Source organism: Convolutriloba macropyga, chromosome 2 (assembly GCF_964194025.1).
Source record: "Convolutriloba macropyga chromosome 2, txConMacr16.3, whole genome shotgun sequence".
NCBI classification, from domain to species: Eukaryota; Metazoa; Xenacoelomorpha; order Acoela; family Convolutidae; genus Convolutriloba; species Convolutriloba macropyga.
In genome coordinates, this window is record NC_134469.1 from 76,898,879 (window position 1) to 76,917,759 (window position 18,881).

Genomic DNA, 18,881 nt, shown 5'->3' on the forward strand with positions numbered 1-18,881 from the left:
TGAATTTAATTGTTTTTTTAAAAAAATATTAACTTAGTTTTGAATCCTTGTCTGTTCTTTTCTTGATTAATTGTCACCTAGTCTCATCAAGTCCCAAAGGTTTTCTGGAGAAGCATAAGTTTTATTCTGCTGCTAATTACACTTTTATCTGATGCTTTATCTTATTCTAATCCGATTTATGTCTGGTTTTTTGTCTTTTTGATTTTTTATTTAGTGTTTGTAAAAAATAAACGTTGATTTTTGGTCATAATTGACGTTTTTAGTTAAAAGTTTTTGTTTTTTATCTTGTCTCCTAGTCTAGTCAAAGTCAAGTCTCACCAGTTGTCCAAGGTGGCATCATTTATTTAATCAATCGTCTCACCGGTCCCAATGGCTCCGATGAAGTTATATAAGAATCTATATAGTATTTTCAGTTGAAAGCTCGTGGTTGTTATGACTTTGCTCCCTTTCTATTCCTTTGTTTCTGGAATTGTTATCAATTGTCATTAAGGACAAGCTCCATCTGCTCTTCAATGAAGTACAAGTTATTTGTTTAGTTCGGCTTTTATTTGATACTATTTTGTATTTGTGAATCATTTAAATCATAGATTTTAAATTTGACTGTAAGTTATATTTCTTGTTTGACTTGTCGCAGGTCTTATTAATGGCAGGTTTAATCGACTCTCCAATACGGCATTATCAACTTCATTTAGCGATTTGCGTTTAAAACCATTTTTTTCTCATTGACCAATTAATTTACGACAGCATGTGTAATTTTGAAAGTTTTCTTCCTCATTTTTTAGACAACTAAGTCCAAAATGCAAATGAGCGGGTTCGCAACATTATGTGCAAACGCAAATTGCCGAGCCTACGTGTTGAAGCATAAGTTCGCTAAATGATTCAGCATGCAGCTTTTGGTTTTAATGACTTCGACTACACTAAATGTCTGAGTTGCTTTTTGAGTTTGGCTTTAACTTTTTACTGCTTTATTACTCTATCAGGTATTGTCGTCATTTAAAAGCAAAATGGACAATGTTGTTTTTCTGAATTCGCATACTTTTAATAGCTTCAATGTTTCAACAAGCAGCTATTGGTTTTAATGACTTGGCCAGTTCTTGTTAAAGATTACTAGTAAGGATAGTAACTAAATTTGGCAGCGTAAAACCCACTGATTTGATTAAACTAATTTTCATAAATTTGAAATTATTCAGATCTTTGCCACCTCCCCCCGCCGCCCGCCCCATTTGCCCCTTTATTTATCAGTTGATGCAATAGCTTTGTCTGATACTCAAATGGTTGAATTTCAAAATCTTGAACTGTATTTCAGGTCTCTTCTTGCTAGTTTTGGTATATTATTTCTACTTTTTTATTGTAATTGGACTGCAATGAGAAATTTGACGCAAAAATTAAAAGCATGCAGCACAAACACTGAGAAAAACCGTGAAACGTTAAATTTAAATGTTTTTTTTGCATGTTGAGATTAATATTAAAGTCGACACACTTCGATTTTGCTGTCACACGTGAAACCTTTTCCTAATTTTATTCGCCATAAAAATTAATAATTGCATCAATCAGAAATACTGTTGAAGTATATCCAGACAACTGAACATTCTGAGTTTTTTAATTGAAAAAGCGCAGAGGTTAAATGAACAAAAAATAATAAAACAGTTTTGCATCATCAAAACAGTTAATCAACACAAAAAGCAACAATACTATTGATTGTTAGACTGCTTCTATACCGCTTTGTTTTATATTGCAAATTGTATAAATCGTAATGGTTAACATTAATTTATTCCATATTTTGTTAAAATTTTATAGAACAGTTGTAAATTTCTATGTTAGTTTTACCATCAAACTCGTGTCGCCTTCAATTATAAAATGTTCGCTGCTTTTATAGATATTTTATGTACACATACTCACAAAAGGAGGATGGAAAAGTTGAATAAAAGCTTAGCATGCATTCTGCTTTTCTATATGGGTTATTATGTCGACTTCCGCTTTTTGCAGATGGTTCAAACTTGTGTCGCATGTTAAAATATTGTAAGTGTAGATGTTACGCAAAATAAAGAGATGATATAAAATCGAGTACATCAAAATTTTAAAAAAGTCTGAGGTAAACTCTTAGCTGTCATGGGGGTAAAATGGTTCAGCACGTGATTGCAGCATTTTACATTGTACTAGCGTTTGGAATCTCTCCATCTAATCCGATTACAAACGTCATAAAATTGGTGAGGACCAATAAAACAACCACCACAAAAAATAAGAAAAAATAATGAAAAAAGAACAAAACGACCAAAAAAGAACAAAACGAACAAAAAGAATCATAATAAAAACAGAAAAACATAGCCGGAAGAATTCCGGAAACGACTCGAAGTAGAAATCTGACTATTCTCACTAATCAGATGCATCACCAGCATTTTATCAATCGACAGACAGTGTAACCAATTCACAAAAAAAAGACTGGAGTACTGGAAACTTGACAAAGGACCAAATCAAAAAATAATATTCTCTAAAAATCCAAACAACATTCTCTACAAAAAGATAACATGCGGCTTCCCATCCATAACTCATAGAAATCAATTAGTTATATATTTGGCTAGATCAATCGCCCACCTAGTACTTGCAGAGAAACGTTAAACAACAAACTAAAAGAAAGACTAAGAAAAACTCTTTAACGAATTAGAGATTTGTATAATTTGTTTAGATGAAAACTGTCCTGCTAAGCCTTCAAGTGCAAATTCAGAGTATCGACACCTACAAAAATGCTCTTTATTGAGAAAAAGTTACCAACAAAAAACATTAAATTGGAAGAAATAGGCAATAAACTTAGAAAAAAGACAAAAAGTGGCCAAAATTTGCTCTGATTTACTCGATTTTCTTTAACAAAAACAACTCGAAACTAATATCAATCAGAATGAGAGACATCCAAAAGAGCTACAACATTTGACTTCCACTAGAAAACTCCCCAAATGCTATCAAAGGTTGAGAAAGAACAGAAACGAGATTTAAAACCAAATTGAACAAATAAAAAAAAGAGAAAAAGTAAGGTGTTTTTTTAAATTTTACAAGAAAAAATAAAGCCAAATAAAGTTACTTTGAGCAAATAGAGCAATGAAATGCTCGCAAAAAAATGGGCAAGTCATAACAAGCTAAAGAAATTGTCTACCATTGAAAAAAAAACGAAAAAAAGCCAAAAATTCAAAAAAGTGGTTAAAAGATTCCTAATTTTTCTGCCATTTTTCTTCAGAAAAAATGTTTTATAACAACAAAATTGTAATCAATTTTTATCCGTGATGATCCTTGAGTAACGAGCTTCTATGCAAATTGCACTTAAAGCAGTAAAACAAAACAAAAGACCAAAAATCATTAAATTTCGTCGAAAAATCAGCAAAACTGATCAAAAACCTCCAAATTTGCATAAAACTCAAATTAACTACTTGAAACCTTCAATTCCAGTCAGAACGAGCCCAAATCTAATACAATATCATTATCAAACCTCATAAACAAGAAAAATTGCAAAAAAACTGCTTTTAAAAGCCGCACGTGAACAAAAAAAATTTCGCTCGCTCAGAGAAAATTTTTTCACACATCAATTTCTCGCTCTCTCAAAAACAGCTGTATGAACAAAAAACCACTCACTTTTCGCTCCGCTCTCCACTTTTGTTCAGCAACCAAATCACTCCAAATTTTTTCACGCGTTTCATTTCCCTCTTCAAAAATTACTCCAATAAAATTGATTAAAAAAAAGGACTTCTCCAATACTCCTCTTCGAGTCGTAAAAAACGTAGGAAACATGTGAACACTTTTAACGTTCCAAAAGATAAACGTGTTTCATTATTTCGACTGAATCGGTGCAGAAAGAGAAAAAATCAGAAGTGCACAGCAGTCAATTAGTGATGTCTTATTCACGTAAAGAGCATTACCATAAACTTTTTAAGTAATGAAATTTTGGGCAAAAACCCGTGAAAACCAACACTTATATGTTTAAAATACCTAACATCGAGAAAGCCGGTAGAGCAATTTGAAGTTCTGTATGAAAAACCAAATTTCCGGATAATCGAATTAAACGTGAAAAAATTGTCAAGTTTTTACATAAAAATATTTCTGCAGCAGCGTGGATCTGCAGCAAATCTGTAGTACCGTAGTACATCCGAATGACCCTCACATGTACTGTCGCTGCGAATGTTAACTTAGTTCAAATCATGATTTCAGTGTAATTTTTTGTCTTCAACGATATCAGCTATTCCCGCTGTCCAAAATTACAGTTCAATTCGGTTTCATGATCAAATTCGTAACTTTCAATCCACAATTCGCAATTCAGCTGCCTTTCAATAACTTCTTGTTTGAGAACGCTTTAAAAACTACACGTTGACAAAAGTAAACGCACAAAATTCAATTTTACATAGTAAACTGCTTGTTTTTGGCAGCCATTTATAGTCAACGTAATATTGGTTTCTTTTGATTTTTATACTTATCGACGCATATTCATCAGAGGTTTAGTAGATCTCAATTCACAAAAACTGACAAGCCTTTTTACAGGAAAAAATGCAGACATAAGTTGGTCAGTTTTCTGTCTGTAGCAGCGAGTTGAGTTCCACGTGAAATCTGTTCAACGTGATCATTAAGTTGTTCATTTCACAATGCACAGATTTCAAAGTGAACAGATTTCACGTGGAACTCAACTCGCTGCTGCTTGTAGAAAACTGGCCAACTTCTATCTGAATTTCTTCTCTAAGTAGGCTTGTCAATTTCTGTGATTTGAGATCTACTAAATTTCCGAATAACATGCGTCGATTATCATAAAAAAAACCAATATTACATTGACTAAGCTTGGCTGCAGAAACAAGCAGTTCACCATGTAAAATTGCATTTTGCGCGTTTACTTTTAATAACGGGTGTAGTTAGTTCGGGTTTCTCCCGCTTAGCAGAACTCTTCACATCTATAAAGCAAAAACGCCGAGTGATTCCATTTCAAGTATGTACATATTGCATTTGAAACGCAACTGTCATCGATTTAAGGTAGTTAGCGAGTACATTATTGCGCGGCTAGAAAACTAAGACATTGTGAGATCAGATCAATTGAGTGTTGAGCTTTATGGGACACAACGAACCCTTAAACCTTCACTTTGAAGGCAAAAACGGAGAAAACACATGAAAATGGTTGAAACGAACAACGTGAAACGGACCATTGAAGACCGGATGAGAAAAAAAGGTAAAAGGAATTGTGGTGAGCAGAAAATGATACGATACCTTCGTAAAACACAGGAATATTACTTTTGGAAGATAAATAATCCTAACTCGGAAGCAATTAAAGGGCCAACAAATTGAAAAATCTAAAGTAAAAAAAATAATTCTCGGAATTCAGATTAAGATGAAAAGGAAGATACAACCCCGAGGGCGAATTCAATTAAAACTTTTACAATTTTCCAGTGCTAGCGCAGCAATTTTACACCTAGCTGAAAGCCGATTAATTGCGCATATTATGGATGAAATTGGATAGCAGATCATCGAAAGTCATGCCTAGCACAAAAAAATGAAACCATTGTGAAACTGTTAAACACATCTCTGGTGTATACCATAAACAAAAATTTAAAAATTCCACAAAACCTCAACTTCGGTTAAATGTGGAAAATGATTACCTATAAACATATGATACAAATGATCAAGTGAACCAAATCTTATGAAATGAACATTTTATTCGCTTGATCATTTGTAAAAAAAAACGCCGAGCAACCCCAGTAATAAAAATAAAAAAAGAAATATTGGCTTTGACCGCAATTGTCATCAATTTAAAATTAACGATTACAAATGACTGCAATGATTCTGAACTAATCTGATCCAGATTGAATAAAATAACATGCAGTTTTCTGAAACAAAGAAAATTTATGCGCGAAATGTGAAAAAAATCATGGAATTCAATTAAGTGAGGCCTTAAAATTAACAGTTTCAAACCTTGGTCCGGAATTTTGCAATGTAATAATTTCAAACGTCATTATGACAAGGCATTATTGCAAATCCAATCAAATTTTTCGTTCTAAATTTTTTCATAAAAAGTTTTTAGTATGACGCAACTGGACAGGGTGCAAAATCCGTATGGAAATACCGTGATTAAATACTGATTTTAACAGGGAGTCTACTCTGAGTACTTTTAGTATTTCTAAATTTACATCGATTCTCTAAGATTCGAATCGAAATTATTTTGCTTTAAAATTCATTCATTTGTCTTTGAGTAAAGACGGGGTAAAAAGCCAAGTTCAGCTCTATTCTCAATTCCGTAGCAAGTTGATATGACTAAATTAAGGAAATCAGAATTGTCAAGTTTAAATGATGTCACATTTCACTATTTTCTTGCGTATTAGTTTGAGTCGTATTCTGACTTAAAAACTCGGATCAAACTAAAAATAGAAAATTTTCGAAAATGTAGATGTCGTCAAGCCTTAGTGAATAATTAAAGTTGTACAGAATTACAATCCCAGCAACTCGATTGTAGTTCTAGTATAGTTCACTTCCGTAGACAGGAAAACACGTCAATTATGCTGTGTGCATGTGTATGTGTATTTGAAAACACGTGTGTGCTTGTGAATAGATCTTGAGCATAAAGGAACAACCGGAAATAACGAGTCAGGAATAATAGCAAACACACTGTTCATACACATTTCATTATACCAGTTCACTAATCGTGATCAAGTTCCCCCCAAAATTTTAAGACGCTAACAACACAAATTGGGAAGTTCTCGACCTTCACGTTTACAAAAATGGATATAGCCGAATTAAGGAAGCAAAAAAAAATCCTTAATTTTACAAAATAAAATTGCGATCTATTCTGTTAGCCCCCCCCCCCCCCCTCAATTTGTTGCGCATAAATTTACACCCTCACCTCTGTAAAGTTACATGTGATATGCTATCCCTTGAAAAGCATTGCACTTTTGGAGAGTCTGTTCCAAAAAAACAAACTTTGTAAATGAACCAAATTTTGTTATATTTCAATCCAGATGAAATAAACCCAGCAAGCATCAGTAACCAACGCCTTAATTCGACCCTACATTGTTTCACACCAATTTCAAAAGTTGATTTTTGTGAAATACAGTTGACATGCTTGTGTGATCAAATTCTCCACCCCGTACGCTCCCTCTAACCCTCCCACCCCCGCACACGTCATGGGGCTATCAGACACGTCCGAGAGATTTATCAATCTCTGCTGTTCGTAGAACTCTGATCCGTACTGATAGTAACTAAGAAAGCAAGCGAAGGGAAAGACAGTACCGCCAATTCGATCACCAAATGCTCAATTTGTTCAACTCCAAATCCACCACGCAGTCTTAACACGTGCTGAGAGCCAAATGAAGGATTAGCTTAAGCACACTCAAACTCAACCAAGACTCAAACCCATAATCACGGCTTTGATTTGTTTATGCGTCCATACTTTTGGCACCAAAAAGAGTGACCCAATTCCTCCTTTTGCCACATATTTACAATTAGGTCGAAGGAAAAGTCTTGAACTTACAACCGTGGCTCTGATTATTAGCTCGCTTTGTCCTAACCTGTTTCTAATTAGAGGTTTCCATTTTCAATTATCCAAAATATCCGGCTTTTCCCCCGGCTTTCAAACTCTAGTTTGGAGCACGTGATTATCTCTGTACAATGAAAGCATGCTATTGTAGCACCCCCTAAATCACCAAAACAGACGCCACAATTTCTGCCCAAATGTTTGCCTGCATTTTATGATCACATAAACTTGATAAGAAACAGACTGATCTGCGTGCATTCGAAATTGTAATGTTTTATTGTTTAGAAGTGTGTTAAATATTAGAACAATACCCGGCGGGTTTTTCACGTTTGCGCCCAAATAATCAAGCATAAACATTTACACCTTCAAAAGATTGTTTGTTTTCTTATTTTCAAGTCTGGGCGCCTCGCGGGCAAAGCTGTTCACGTCAAAGCTCTCTGATTTGTTTTGAGTTTCGCTTTCAGTTTAGGTTAATGAGTTCGTTATCAAACATCAAAAGATTCAGTATTAAAACAGTTCAATGACATCAATTTTGGAATTTTATACTGCACTTGAAGGCAACGCAGAAAATACAAGCTATTCTATGGCAAAGTTTGCCACGATCACAGCAATTAACATGTATGTAAAATTCTACTCAGGCCAATGAAAGGTAGAAAAAGGTACAACTGATTTAAAAATAATTGATTCCCGGAGAAACCGAGATAGGAAATTCGGCAAAAATAAGATTAAAACATTTAATAAGAGACCTAGCGCAAAATTGTACCCCAGATTACAGTGATGACGTTTGAATTTACGGAATTTTTCGAGCAATTATGAGTCTAATTTATTGAACGACGTCGAAGAAAATGCTCGCATACGTCACAGACAAGCACATCAACATTAACAATTCATTTCATTCCTATTTAAAAATATATATTGAAAATTTCATTGGGCGAGCATTTGATGTTTATCAATTCAAAATTTAAAAAATATATAGCTATTTTGTAAAAAAAATTATGTCACACTTAAATCAAAAATTAAACTTCAAGAATTGCGCGCAGCAGTTGAACACTTCAAAACTACACCTTCGGCCTGCTAAACCTGAACAATTTGGAAACAAAAAAACAAGCAAAACAAAATTTAGCTCAAAATTCTGATCACAATTTTGCTTCGAAACACATTTCCCATTTCGCACTGACTGCACCTGAAAATTTACTTTTTAGTCTCAAATATAAAAACCTTGAAGCTGCTACTAGAAAATCTAGTTTACGAGGAAACACACAAAATCTATTTCCCTAAAACTCCATATTTATCAAGTTGCCCATAACAAACAATTTTTGAAGCCCCAAAAAATTATCTCGTTAAGCACCCAAAACTTTTCTAATAAACTTAGACGGTTATTAACGTGAAAAAACTAGTATTAACAGCATCCAGAAGGAATTTAATATTTGCAATATGAAAAATAAATTGTGTATAACCATTTTTAAACCTAATTTCAGACATTTTAGTTTAATTATTGAAAAACTATCGAATAGTCACTCCATGACAGATCTCATGAATGACTTACAACTTTGGAAGCCAATGTTAATATTCATTCCTTCTATGGGTACCAGGTATCTAAGAAAAAAAATCAAACTTATATAAACTCTGTAGAGAAATAAATACCTCTAGAAAAAGATTGCATAAAACAAATTTTTATTAAACAAATTATCAGCAGAAGATTTTAGGGAACGCCCAAAGTTCCTATGAAAAAAGGATTTGCAAATCTCTTTTACAGTTAACTCGATTAGAGGATATAAAAACCTGTTCACGGGGAAACATTACTTTTCCTACATTTGTTCTTTTCGTCACTAGCACATATTAACAGGAAAATAAATTGACCCTTCTACATTTCGGACAGTTCACTTCAGGAGCTGTTACAGTAGCAGTGAGTTTGTCGCTATGTAAGGCAGAGTGAGAGCGTAATAAATCAGATGAGTCTTTTTCTTAACCTTAGTATTGTCGGAAACTGAAAAACATTGACAGAATTTTTGAGTTAACAAGATGAGCAAGTTTGATCAGAACCAGGTCAGAGTAAAAATCCAGAACTGGTCAAACATTATTCAGAGATGTTTTACTCTGATGGAGAAAGAATCGCAGGTGGCTAGCACTTTTTCTGTCTCCTAATTACGCTACTTAAACTCGATACTATTACTACATTGTGGTCAGAATTGGTCTTCCATTAATTGGGGGCACGACTTAATAAGATAACTTCACACAATATGAGATCGGTCTTTTTCAAAAAATGGATATCTCAAACTAAACTCTCGAATGGCAGGTGGGGCAATTTAATTCAAGGGTTGTAGTCTAGATAAATTTTTGTTTATGTGTGCAAAAACATCCGACCAGCGTGGGATTCAAAGAAAGCTCTAAAACAGTAGTGGAAAAAATGTCAACAGAAAATTTTACAAAAAATATTATCACGTTCAGAATAATTGCTCAACACTTCGTTCAAGAGCAATTAAAAACTTTGATTATCTAGAGAGCGCATGTTATTTTACCTTCTCTTAATTATACTGCGGTTGTGCTAGTTGGAAAAAGCAAGCACAGAACACTTATTGAAGTCAATGGCAAATTCTAAAATACGTAAATCGTGCTTAAAACTAGATCGCGCAGATCCAAGCACAAATCTGGTTGCCACAAATTAATTTGTAGGTAAAAATTGTAACAAACATAACCGACTAATGTTGGGCGAATTCCTCTAACAACTGGCGAGCGGTTGTCTTTGTCAGTAGCTAAGTGCAGCCCAGGGAAGCTAGCTTCAGCTTCATTGAGGGAGGTAGGTGAGCGTGCGGGGTTACGGGGGTTGGAGTGGGGGTAGTGAATTGGTGAGGTGGGTGTGTGTGCGTGGGGGAGGGTGGTTAGGTGCGAAGGGTTAGGACTTTTTAAAAGCGTCGTTCACACCATACATATATGTCTCTTAAATAGTTTCGGTAAATCATATATTTAGAAACTAGTGCTCCTTACGACTCAAAGAGAACTTAGTCCTCAAAAAGAGCGTTGTAAAATTAATTTTAACGCCATCGCTATAATTAAAAGCCAATGAGACGAATAATTTATGACGACACTAAGACAATCGGAAATGTTTTATACTTCGATAAAGTATAATTTATCTAGAACCATCTTTTAGAATCAGTGGCACTGTATCCTATCAAAAAAATTTGACAAAGAAGAAAAAATGTCAACTCAAATTCCTGTCCACGGCGTTTAAAGTGAATTTTGAAAGAAATTCAAAAAAGAATATAAAAAGAGCATAAAATTATGTTTAAAATACTTCTTCTTTAGTACTGCTGTACCAACATGCGGGATATAGTAGTGCGCGTTAGGTAAGAGCTTTATTGTAGCTAGAAATAAAAGACCAGCCAAAGACTCCCATGATATCTTAGTTGTCGTACAATATATAGAAAAACGTTCAAACAAATTTTAACGCGCAAAACCTTCTTCGTCTCTTGTATATAGTTATCTAAGATCTCCTACAATTCATTCAAACTTTAAAAGATCAGACGTCGAAAGGCATTAAAAAAGCATCCATCCGCGCCGGTCCAAAAGTTGTGATCATAAAACTTTCCTAATATGTCGTCGCCTAATAGAAGTCAACAGAACAGCTTATCATAATTTTTTGTGATCACAACCTTTTTCACATATGAAAGTACTATGATAACAAATTTGATACAGACATATTTAACGAGGTCGCAACCCGTAAATTTTTGTCGCATACAAACCTGTTGTTGAAGTAGACCGTTTTTTGACAGCCGAGGGGTTGCAGAGAGCTTCGTGCCTGCTCAAAAGCACCATTATCACCACCACCATTCCTGTCAAAAATGACACCCGCCCGCTTTTGGAACCTGCTCCCAAGTTTTCCCGTAATAATAAAGCCATTTTAATCAACAAAATTGCAATGAAACGATATGTTACAGGCGCGAAATTTTGTGAAATCTTGTTATTTCAATCCAGGCAGTTTGTAAACTCCACTTTAAAGCAAAGATAACTCACGTTTTTTCATAAACGTTGAACAAAACGCATAATTCGCCTGCGAAAAGAGCACCAAAATTAAGTTTTGTTCAAGATTTTCTAGTTTTGATTGACTTTGATTGGCAGTTTTGACAGCTGATTTTTGATCAGCTCGTGATAATGATAACAGGTGTGCAAACTGAATGGCGTATGTGTAAGTTATAATTACTAATTAGATAATTAGCCACAAAACAAATTAGAAGTTATGCATCAAACTGTGAATCATAAACGAAGAAAAACAAGTAAAATAACAAAAATTGAATTAGTTTAGAATCCAGAAAGTGAATATAATAAACAATGACGTTTCAGGTGCTCCGAAAATAACAAAAATCTTGAAAATAAAACTAATCGTGCTCACAAAAATAGTGAATCATTTTTGTAATATTTTAAAAACAAAAGCTTGTGTATAAATGGGGAGTTTCTAATTTTGATTAAACAAATATCGAAGCGTAATCAAACCGCACGAATTATGGCAATTGAAAGACAACAACGTCTCATTGAATCAGGTTATTGTTTCAAATTAAACATCTGTCTAAAAGACTAATTGTTACGGAATCTTTAAGTGCTCTGCGTTTTAGTAACAATAAAATTTAAAAAAGTTCATTAATAATAATATGGCTCCATATCAGATAATAACTATAAATTAAACGGACGCCGCAAAATAAATCATTCAGATTATTCTTCTAAAGAGAATTGTTCTGATTTTTTCCCTTATTGAATTTTCCCAGGTTAGCCTTGCCTGTTGACGCTTGTCATGTTAGCAAAAATTCTTGTTCATGTCTTTAAATGCAAATTTATTATGAATACAAATTTATCCAATATGCGTTGCATGCAATGTGTTGTCATTCTGCAATCTGATTGGCTAGAAATTTACGCACATTTATGCCATTTTAAAGCGAATTATTTTTTCGGCCGAAAGAATTAGAATCTCTATCGTAAATGTTCCATAAAGTGAAAAAGGAACGAAATCGCAGAAAGTTTTTTTCACGCCCGATAATTGTTGCCTATATAGTCTATCTCCACATTAATTCCGCCTAAATTGTGACTTAAAATGATGTTTACGAAGATGAATTAATATGTAATTAATATTTGTTGATATAATTTTTTACGGCAACTTTAAAATAATTTCATGTCCGTTTTCAATTGTTCAATAGCGGAACAATGAATATTGACCAACAGCGGGGTTAGCCAACTAGCAGAACATGAAAAATTTAGCCCACCGGCTAATTCTGATGGGCGGACAAATCTGAGTGGTCAAAATGTCACGAGTTTGTAAAGCCTATGCAATTGGTGTGAGGTCGGATTGTCGACTCAACTTCCCATTTTCTTATTGAGAGCTAAGCCCCCTTTCGGCCAATTCTCCGATATCCTTCAATAGCATGTTCCCACCAAGTGAAGTTGGAGAAGACTTTGTTCATAGCTTCTATTGTTTGGAACACTAATTTGAGTCGGTATGAGCATTGAGGGTAATGTGGCCTTTCAGCAGTGTTCTATGACCTAGAGTTTTTTCCAGGCAATGGGAAGGGCACTTGGATAGTGTTCAATGTTTTTGAAATGGGGGACTCAAACCCTAGTAACATGTGACAGGTCCATTGACCTATTTGATGTTCTCCCCAAATACATATAGCTTCTTGATTGTCAATTAATTGTGTGATCATTGAGTGAATTACTCGATATGTATTTGGAAAAATTCATTATTCATTATTATAAAACAACGCTACTAATTCGTCACTTATCGATAGTAAAATTTGTGTCAGCATTGCTTGACAGAAATCCAAGGGTTTGAAAGCAAGCACGTTGCTTTTTTGTTTTGGTTGGGGGGGGGGGGGGGGGGGTATTTCTGGATATGGTCTATTTTATTTCTCTTTAATATTTGATTACATTGTAAATCTTCACGCTGTACCAAGAAAATTGTGCATAAAATTTTAAGTTCCCTTTTACTAATGTCAGGTCAAGTTCTTGAAAAAAATAATTTAAGGTTTTTTTTAATTATAAATAAAGATATTTTCTGTACATTGTCTGTTTACCATTTGCAATTTATTCTTATAAAAATTAGAGCAAACTAAATTTAACTAAACACATGCATAACCATCAGTATATGATTTTCAAAATTAAAACCATATTATATTTTTTTGAAATATAAAAAAAGCTTTTAAATACCCCAAAAAAATGTTCTTAAAGTTTCTTATTACTAGTTTGCAAGGTTTTGTTTAGTTGTAGATGGCCCGCAAATTTGCTTGGAAAAATGGACATGCTGACACACTCATTATAAACGTGCTACATCAGTCATCACAAATTTTTAAGCTTGAATTAGAGAGCAGAGATTGCGAAGAAATAGTTTAGAGGACACTGAAGTAGCCCTGGCGTATAAATTTGTCGTTACACCAGAGTACACCGATACTTTTTTCAATATCGATTTTGGAGACAGTGATAAGGAAGCAGCTCAAACTAAATAGATAATTCTTGCCGCTCAAAACTAAATAACTGCTGTCGTTTTTCTTTGGTCCCACTTCGATCGATTCCTTGATGGAGCAAGGAAACCAAAATATTATGTTTTCGCCCAGGAGATTTCCAGAATTATGTATATATATATATATATATATATATACGGAATGTAAATATATATATATATATATATATATATATATATATATGTATGTATATATATATATATATATATATATATATATAAATATATATATATATATATATATATATATATATATATATATATATACGTACAGAAATATGTAATTTCGAAACTCTTCCGGGCGAAAAGATAAAATTTTGGTTTCTTTGCTCCATCAAGAAACGGAGCGAAGCGGGAGCAAAGAAAAAAGAGAGTCATTATGTAGAGGTCATCGACAAATTGGCCCAATTTTATCTTTTTTGTTTGTACAATTTTGACGAAAAAATTTCCAATATATCAGGTTTAGGAAAGTGGCAGGACACCAACTATTGAATTGAAAATATTTGGATGCTTTTTTACGAAAAGCCGCGACGATTGTATTGAAGAGTTTTTTGACAAAATACTCTACTTTGCAAATAAAGCGTTGTCGGTTGGTTATAGTTTTTGGGATTTCATAACTGCAGCCCGCTCCGATTGTTGTTACTCAAATCGACCTTGATTTTTGTGTTGTTTAAATGATTAAATCGGCCATCTTGATTGAAGAGGAAAAATTGAACTTGTTAGTCTGTTATCTGTAGAATTTCCCAGCCGTTAAGAAAATTGAAGTCTTTATAGAAGTCTTTTCTATAGCAAAAATATCTATTTAGGTTTGGGAGCTTCGGCTTACTTATCTCTGTCTCCAAATCTAATTTCAATTACATTCTAAATTGTCAAGCTGTACCTGTAAAATTGTGCATGAAAAGTTAAGCTCCCTTTTAATGATGTTAGTTCAACTTCCTGAAACTACAAATTCAATGTTTTTTTAGATTTTCTTCATTGATACGTCATTAACTGTGTATTGTTTCCATACCATTTGCAATCTGTTCTTATTTGTATTAGAGTAAACAATGTTTGACTAAACACATATCCATCACAATCAGTATACAATTTTTATTGAAAAAGCCGCATTGCTTTTTTTGAAAAATACAAATCGTTCGTATACCCAAAAAATGTTCTTCAAAATTCTTTTCACTAGATGTGAAGTTTTGTTAAGATTAAAATGCAACAGAGAAGAATTGCTCCAGAACAACCATTCGAAACGATTTTGCATAGTGTTGGATGGCTTTGCAAAATGGTCATGTCGATCCACTCATTATAAATCTACTAAATCAAGTCATCCGAGAACTTTGAGCTTGAATTGCAGATAAGAGATTGAGGAGAAGTAGTTTAGAGGATATTGATGAAGCCTTGGCTTTTAAATTTGTCGTGGTTGTTTAACAATCCAGAATAGATCAAAAAATCTTTCGATATTGGTTTTGGACACAGAGATAAGGAAGCCACCCAAGCCAAATAGATAATTCTAGCCGCTCAAAACTGTTGACAAACAAGTTTCTAATTTATTAGGTTTAGGAATGTGGCGGGACACCGGCTTTTGAATTGACAATATTTGGATTTTTTAACGAAAAGCCGCGACGATTGTATTGAAGAGTGTTTTGACAAAAAACTCTAATTTGCTAATAAAACGTTGTCGATTGGTGGCAGTTTTAGGAAATTACAACTGCCGCCCGCATCAATTGTTGTTACTCCAATCGGCCTTGATTTTTGTGTTGTTCAAATGATTAATTTGGTCAACCTGATTAAACAAAAAAATATTAATTTTCGAGTCTTTTGTAATTTGCAAGCCGTTCCGAAATTTGAAGTCTATTCAGCAAATAAGTTTTCTGTAGAAGAACTCTCTATTTAGTTTTAAGCGGCTTCCTTATCTCTGTCTCCAAAACTACTTAAAAACAATTTTGGTGCACTCTGGATTGTAGAATAATAGAAGGTCACTTGAAAAGTGTTCAAGGTTGTTGAAATGTGGACGCGAACCCAAGTTCTATAGTTGAACGTTGTTAATTGGTCACATACCAATAATAGAATGTTTGCCAGCATTGGTTGACAGAAATTCAAGTTTTTGTTTGAAAGCAAGCAAATTGTTTTTCTGTTTTGGTTGGCTGTATTTCTGGATATGGTCTATTTCAATTTTAATTTCTTAATGTTTTTGAGTTCATTCTAAATCTTCACGCTGTACCCATAAAATTGTGCATAAAAAGCTAAGCTTCTTTTTAATAATGTTAGTTCAATTTCCTGAAACTACTAATTCAATGTTGTTCTTAAAAACTTATTTATTGATATGTCTTGACAACTGTGTATTGTCTCCATACCGTTTGCATTCTGTTCTTTTTAGTAATAGAGTAAACTATGTTTGACTAAACACATATGCATCACAATCATTATACAGTTTTCATTAAAAAGACCAGATTAATTTTTTTTTGAAAAATATAAATCGTTGGAAAACCCAAAAAATGTTCTTCAAATTTTTTTTACTAATTTGAAATTTTGTTAAGATTAAAATGCAACAGAAAAGAATTGCTCCAGAAGGATCCTCCGAAACAATTTTGCATAGTGTTAGATGGCTTGGCAAAACGGACATGGTGATCTACTCATTATAAACCTGCTACATCAAGTTATCTCAAAATTTTGATCTTGAATTGGGGCTTAGAGATTGAGGAGAAGTAGTTTAGAGGACATTGATGGAGCCCTGGCTTTTAAATTTGTCCGTGGCTGTTTAACAATCCAGAATAGATCGAAAAATCTTTCGATATTGGTTTTGGACAAAGAGATAAGGAAGCCACCCAAGCTAAATAGATAATTCTAGCAGCTCAAAACTGAATACCAGCTGCCGTTTTTCCTTGGTCCCGCCTTGCTCGGCTCTGTGACGGAGCAGAGAAACCAAATTTTTATCTTTTTGCCCAGGAGATTTTCAAAATTATTTATTTGTATATATATATATATATATATATATATATATATACACTTTTATATATATATATATATATATCTATGAATGTATATATATATATATATATATATATATATATATATATATATATATACATATATATATATCTATATATATATATATATATATATGTATATATAAAAATATATATACATAAATATATAATTTTGAAATTCTCCTGGGCGAAAAATTAAACTTTTGGTTTCCATGCTCCTTCAAGGAGCCAAGCAAAGCGGGAGCAAAGAAAAAAGAGAGTCATTATTCAAAGGTCACTGATAAATTGGCCCAATTTTATCTTTTTGTTAGCACAATTTCGACAAACAAGTTTCTAATTTATTAGGTTTAGGAATGTGGCAGGACACCAGCTTTTGAATTGACAATATTTGGATTTTTTAAGGAAAAGCCGCGACGATTGTTTTGAAGAGTGTTTTGACAAAATACTCTAATTTGCTAATAAAACGTTGTCGATTGGTGGCAGTTTTAGGGAATTTACAACTTCCGCCCGCATCAATTGTTGTTACTCCAATCGGCCTTGATTTTTGTGTTGTTCAAATGATTAATTTGGCCAACCTGATTAAACAAAAAAATATTAATTTTTGAGTCTTTTATAATTTGCAAGCCGTTCCGAAATTTGAAGTCTATTCAGCAAATAAGTTTTCTGTAGAAGAACTCACTATTTAGTTTTAGGCGGCTTCCTTATCTCTGTCTCCAAAACTACTTAAAAACATTTTCGGTGCACTCTGGATTGTAGAAAAATAGAAGGTCACTTGAAAAGTGTTCAAGGTTGTTGAAATGTGGACGCGAACCCAAGTTCTATAGTTGAACGTTGTTAATTGGTCACATACCAATAATAGAATGTTTGCCAGCATTGATTGACAGAAATTCAAGTTTTTGTTTGAAAGCAAGCAAATTGTTTTTCTGTTTTGGTTGGCTGTATTTCTGGATATGGTCTATTTCAATTTTAATTCCTTATTACTTTCTGAGTTCATTCTAAATCTTCACGCTGTACACAGAAAATTGTGCATAAAAAGTTAAGCTCCTTTTTTATAATGTTACTTCAATTTCCTGAAACTACTAATTCGAGGTTGGTTTTAATAATTTACTTATTGATATGTCTTTAGCTGTGTATTGTCTCCATACCATTTGCATTCTGTTTTTTAGCATTAGAGTAAATAAAGTTTGCCTTAACACATATGCATCACAAGCGGTATACAATTTTCATTGAAAAACCATTTGGTTTTTTTCGGAAACAAAAAATGTTCGTTCCCAAAAATCCCCAAATTTCATTTCACTAGATTTGAAATTTTGTTAAGATTAAAATGCAACAGAGAAGAATTGCTCCAGAAGTATCTTCCGAAACGATTTTGCATAGCTTTAAATGACTCCCACATTTCTTGGCAAAATGGAAATGCCGATCCACTCATTATAAACCTGCTACTTCGAGTCATCACCAAAAATTTGAGCTGGAATCGCAGATTAGAGATTGAGGAGAAAAAGTTTGGAAGACATTGAAGGAGCCCTGACCTTTAAATTTGTCGTTGTTGTTTTACTTTCCAGAGTACACCGAAAAGTCGTTCGATGTTAATTTCGGACAAAAAGATAAGGAAGCCGCTCAAAACTAAATAGATTTTTTTCAGCAGAAAATGTTTTTGCTGAAAAGACTTCAAATTTTTCAACTTGGAAATCCTAATCACCATCAAAATTTTGCTTTTAAAATCAAGATGGCCAATTTTTTCAATTGAACAAAAAAACAAGATAGATTTGAGTTATTAAAAATGGGGCTTGCTGCAGTTATAACCTTCTTAAAACTACCACCAACCAACGGCGATCTATAAGAAAAGTATAATAATCTGTCAAAACACTCTTCGATTCATTGACCAAAATTTTTCACAAAAAAAACAACCAAATAATGTCAA

At 33.4% G+C, this 18,881-nt stretch overlaps 1 protein-coding gene across 1 annotated transcript in view; it reads right to left on the reverse strand.

The window, feature by feature from the left end:
• The window catches only part of LOC142334716 (uncharacterized), a 41,680-nt gene extending 29,341 nt beyond the window's left edge, over positions 1–12,339 (reverse strand). The window contains exon 1 of the mRNA XM_075382966.1: positions 11,227–12,339. Coding sequence (XP_075239081.1) covers positions 11,227–11,383 — 157 coding nt within the window. The 5' untranslated portion in view covers positions 11,384–12,339. The remainder of the gene's footprint in view (positions 1–11,226) is intronic.
• Positions 12,340–18,881: the final 6,542 nt, after the last annotated feature.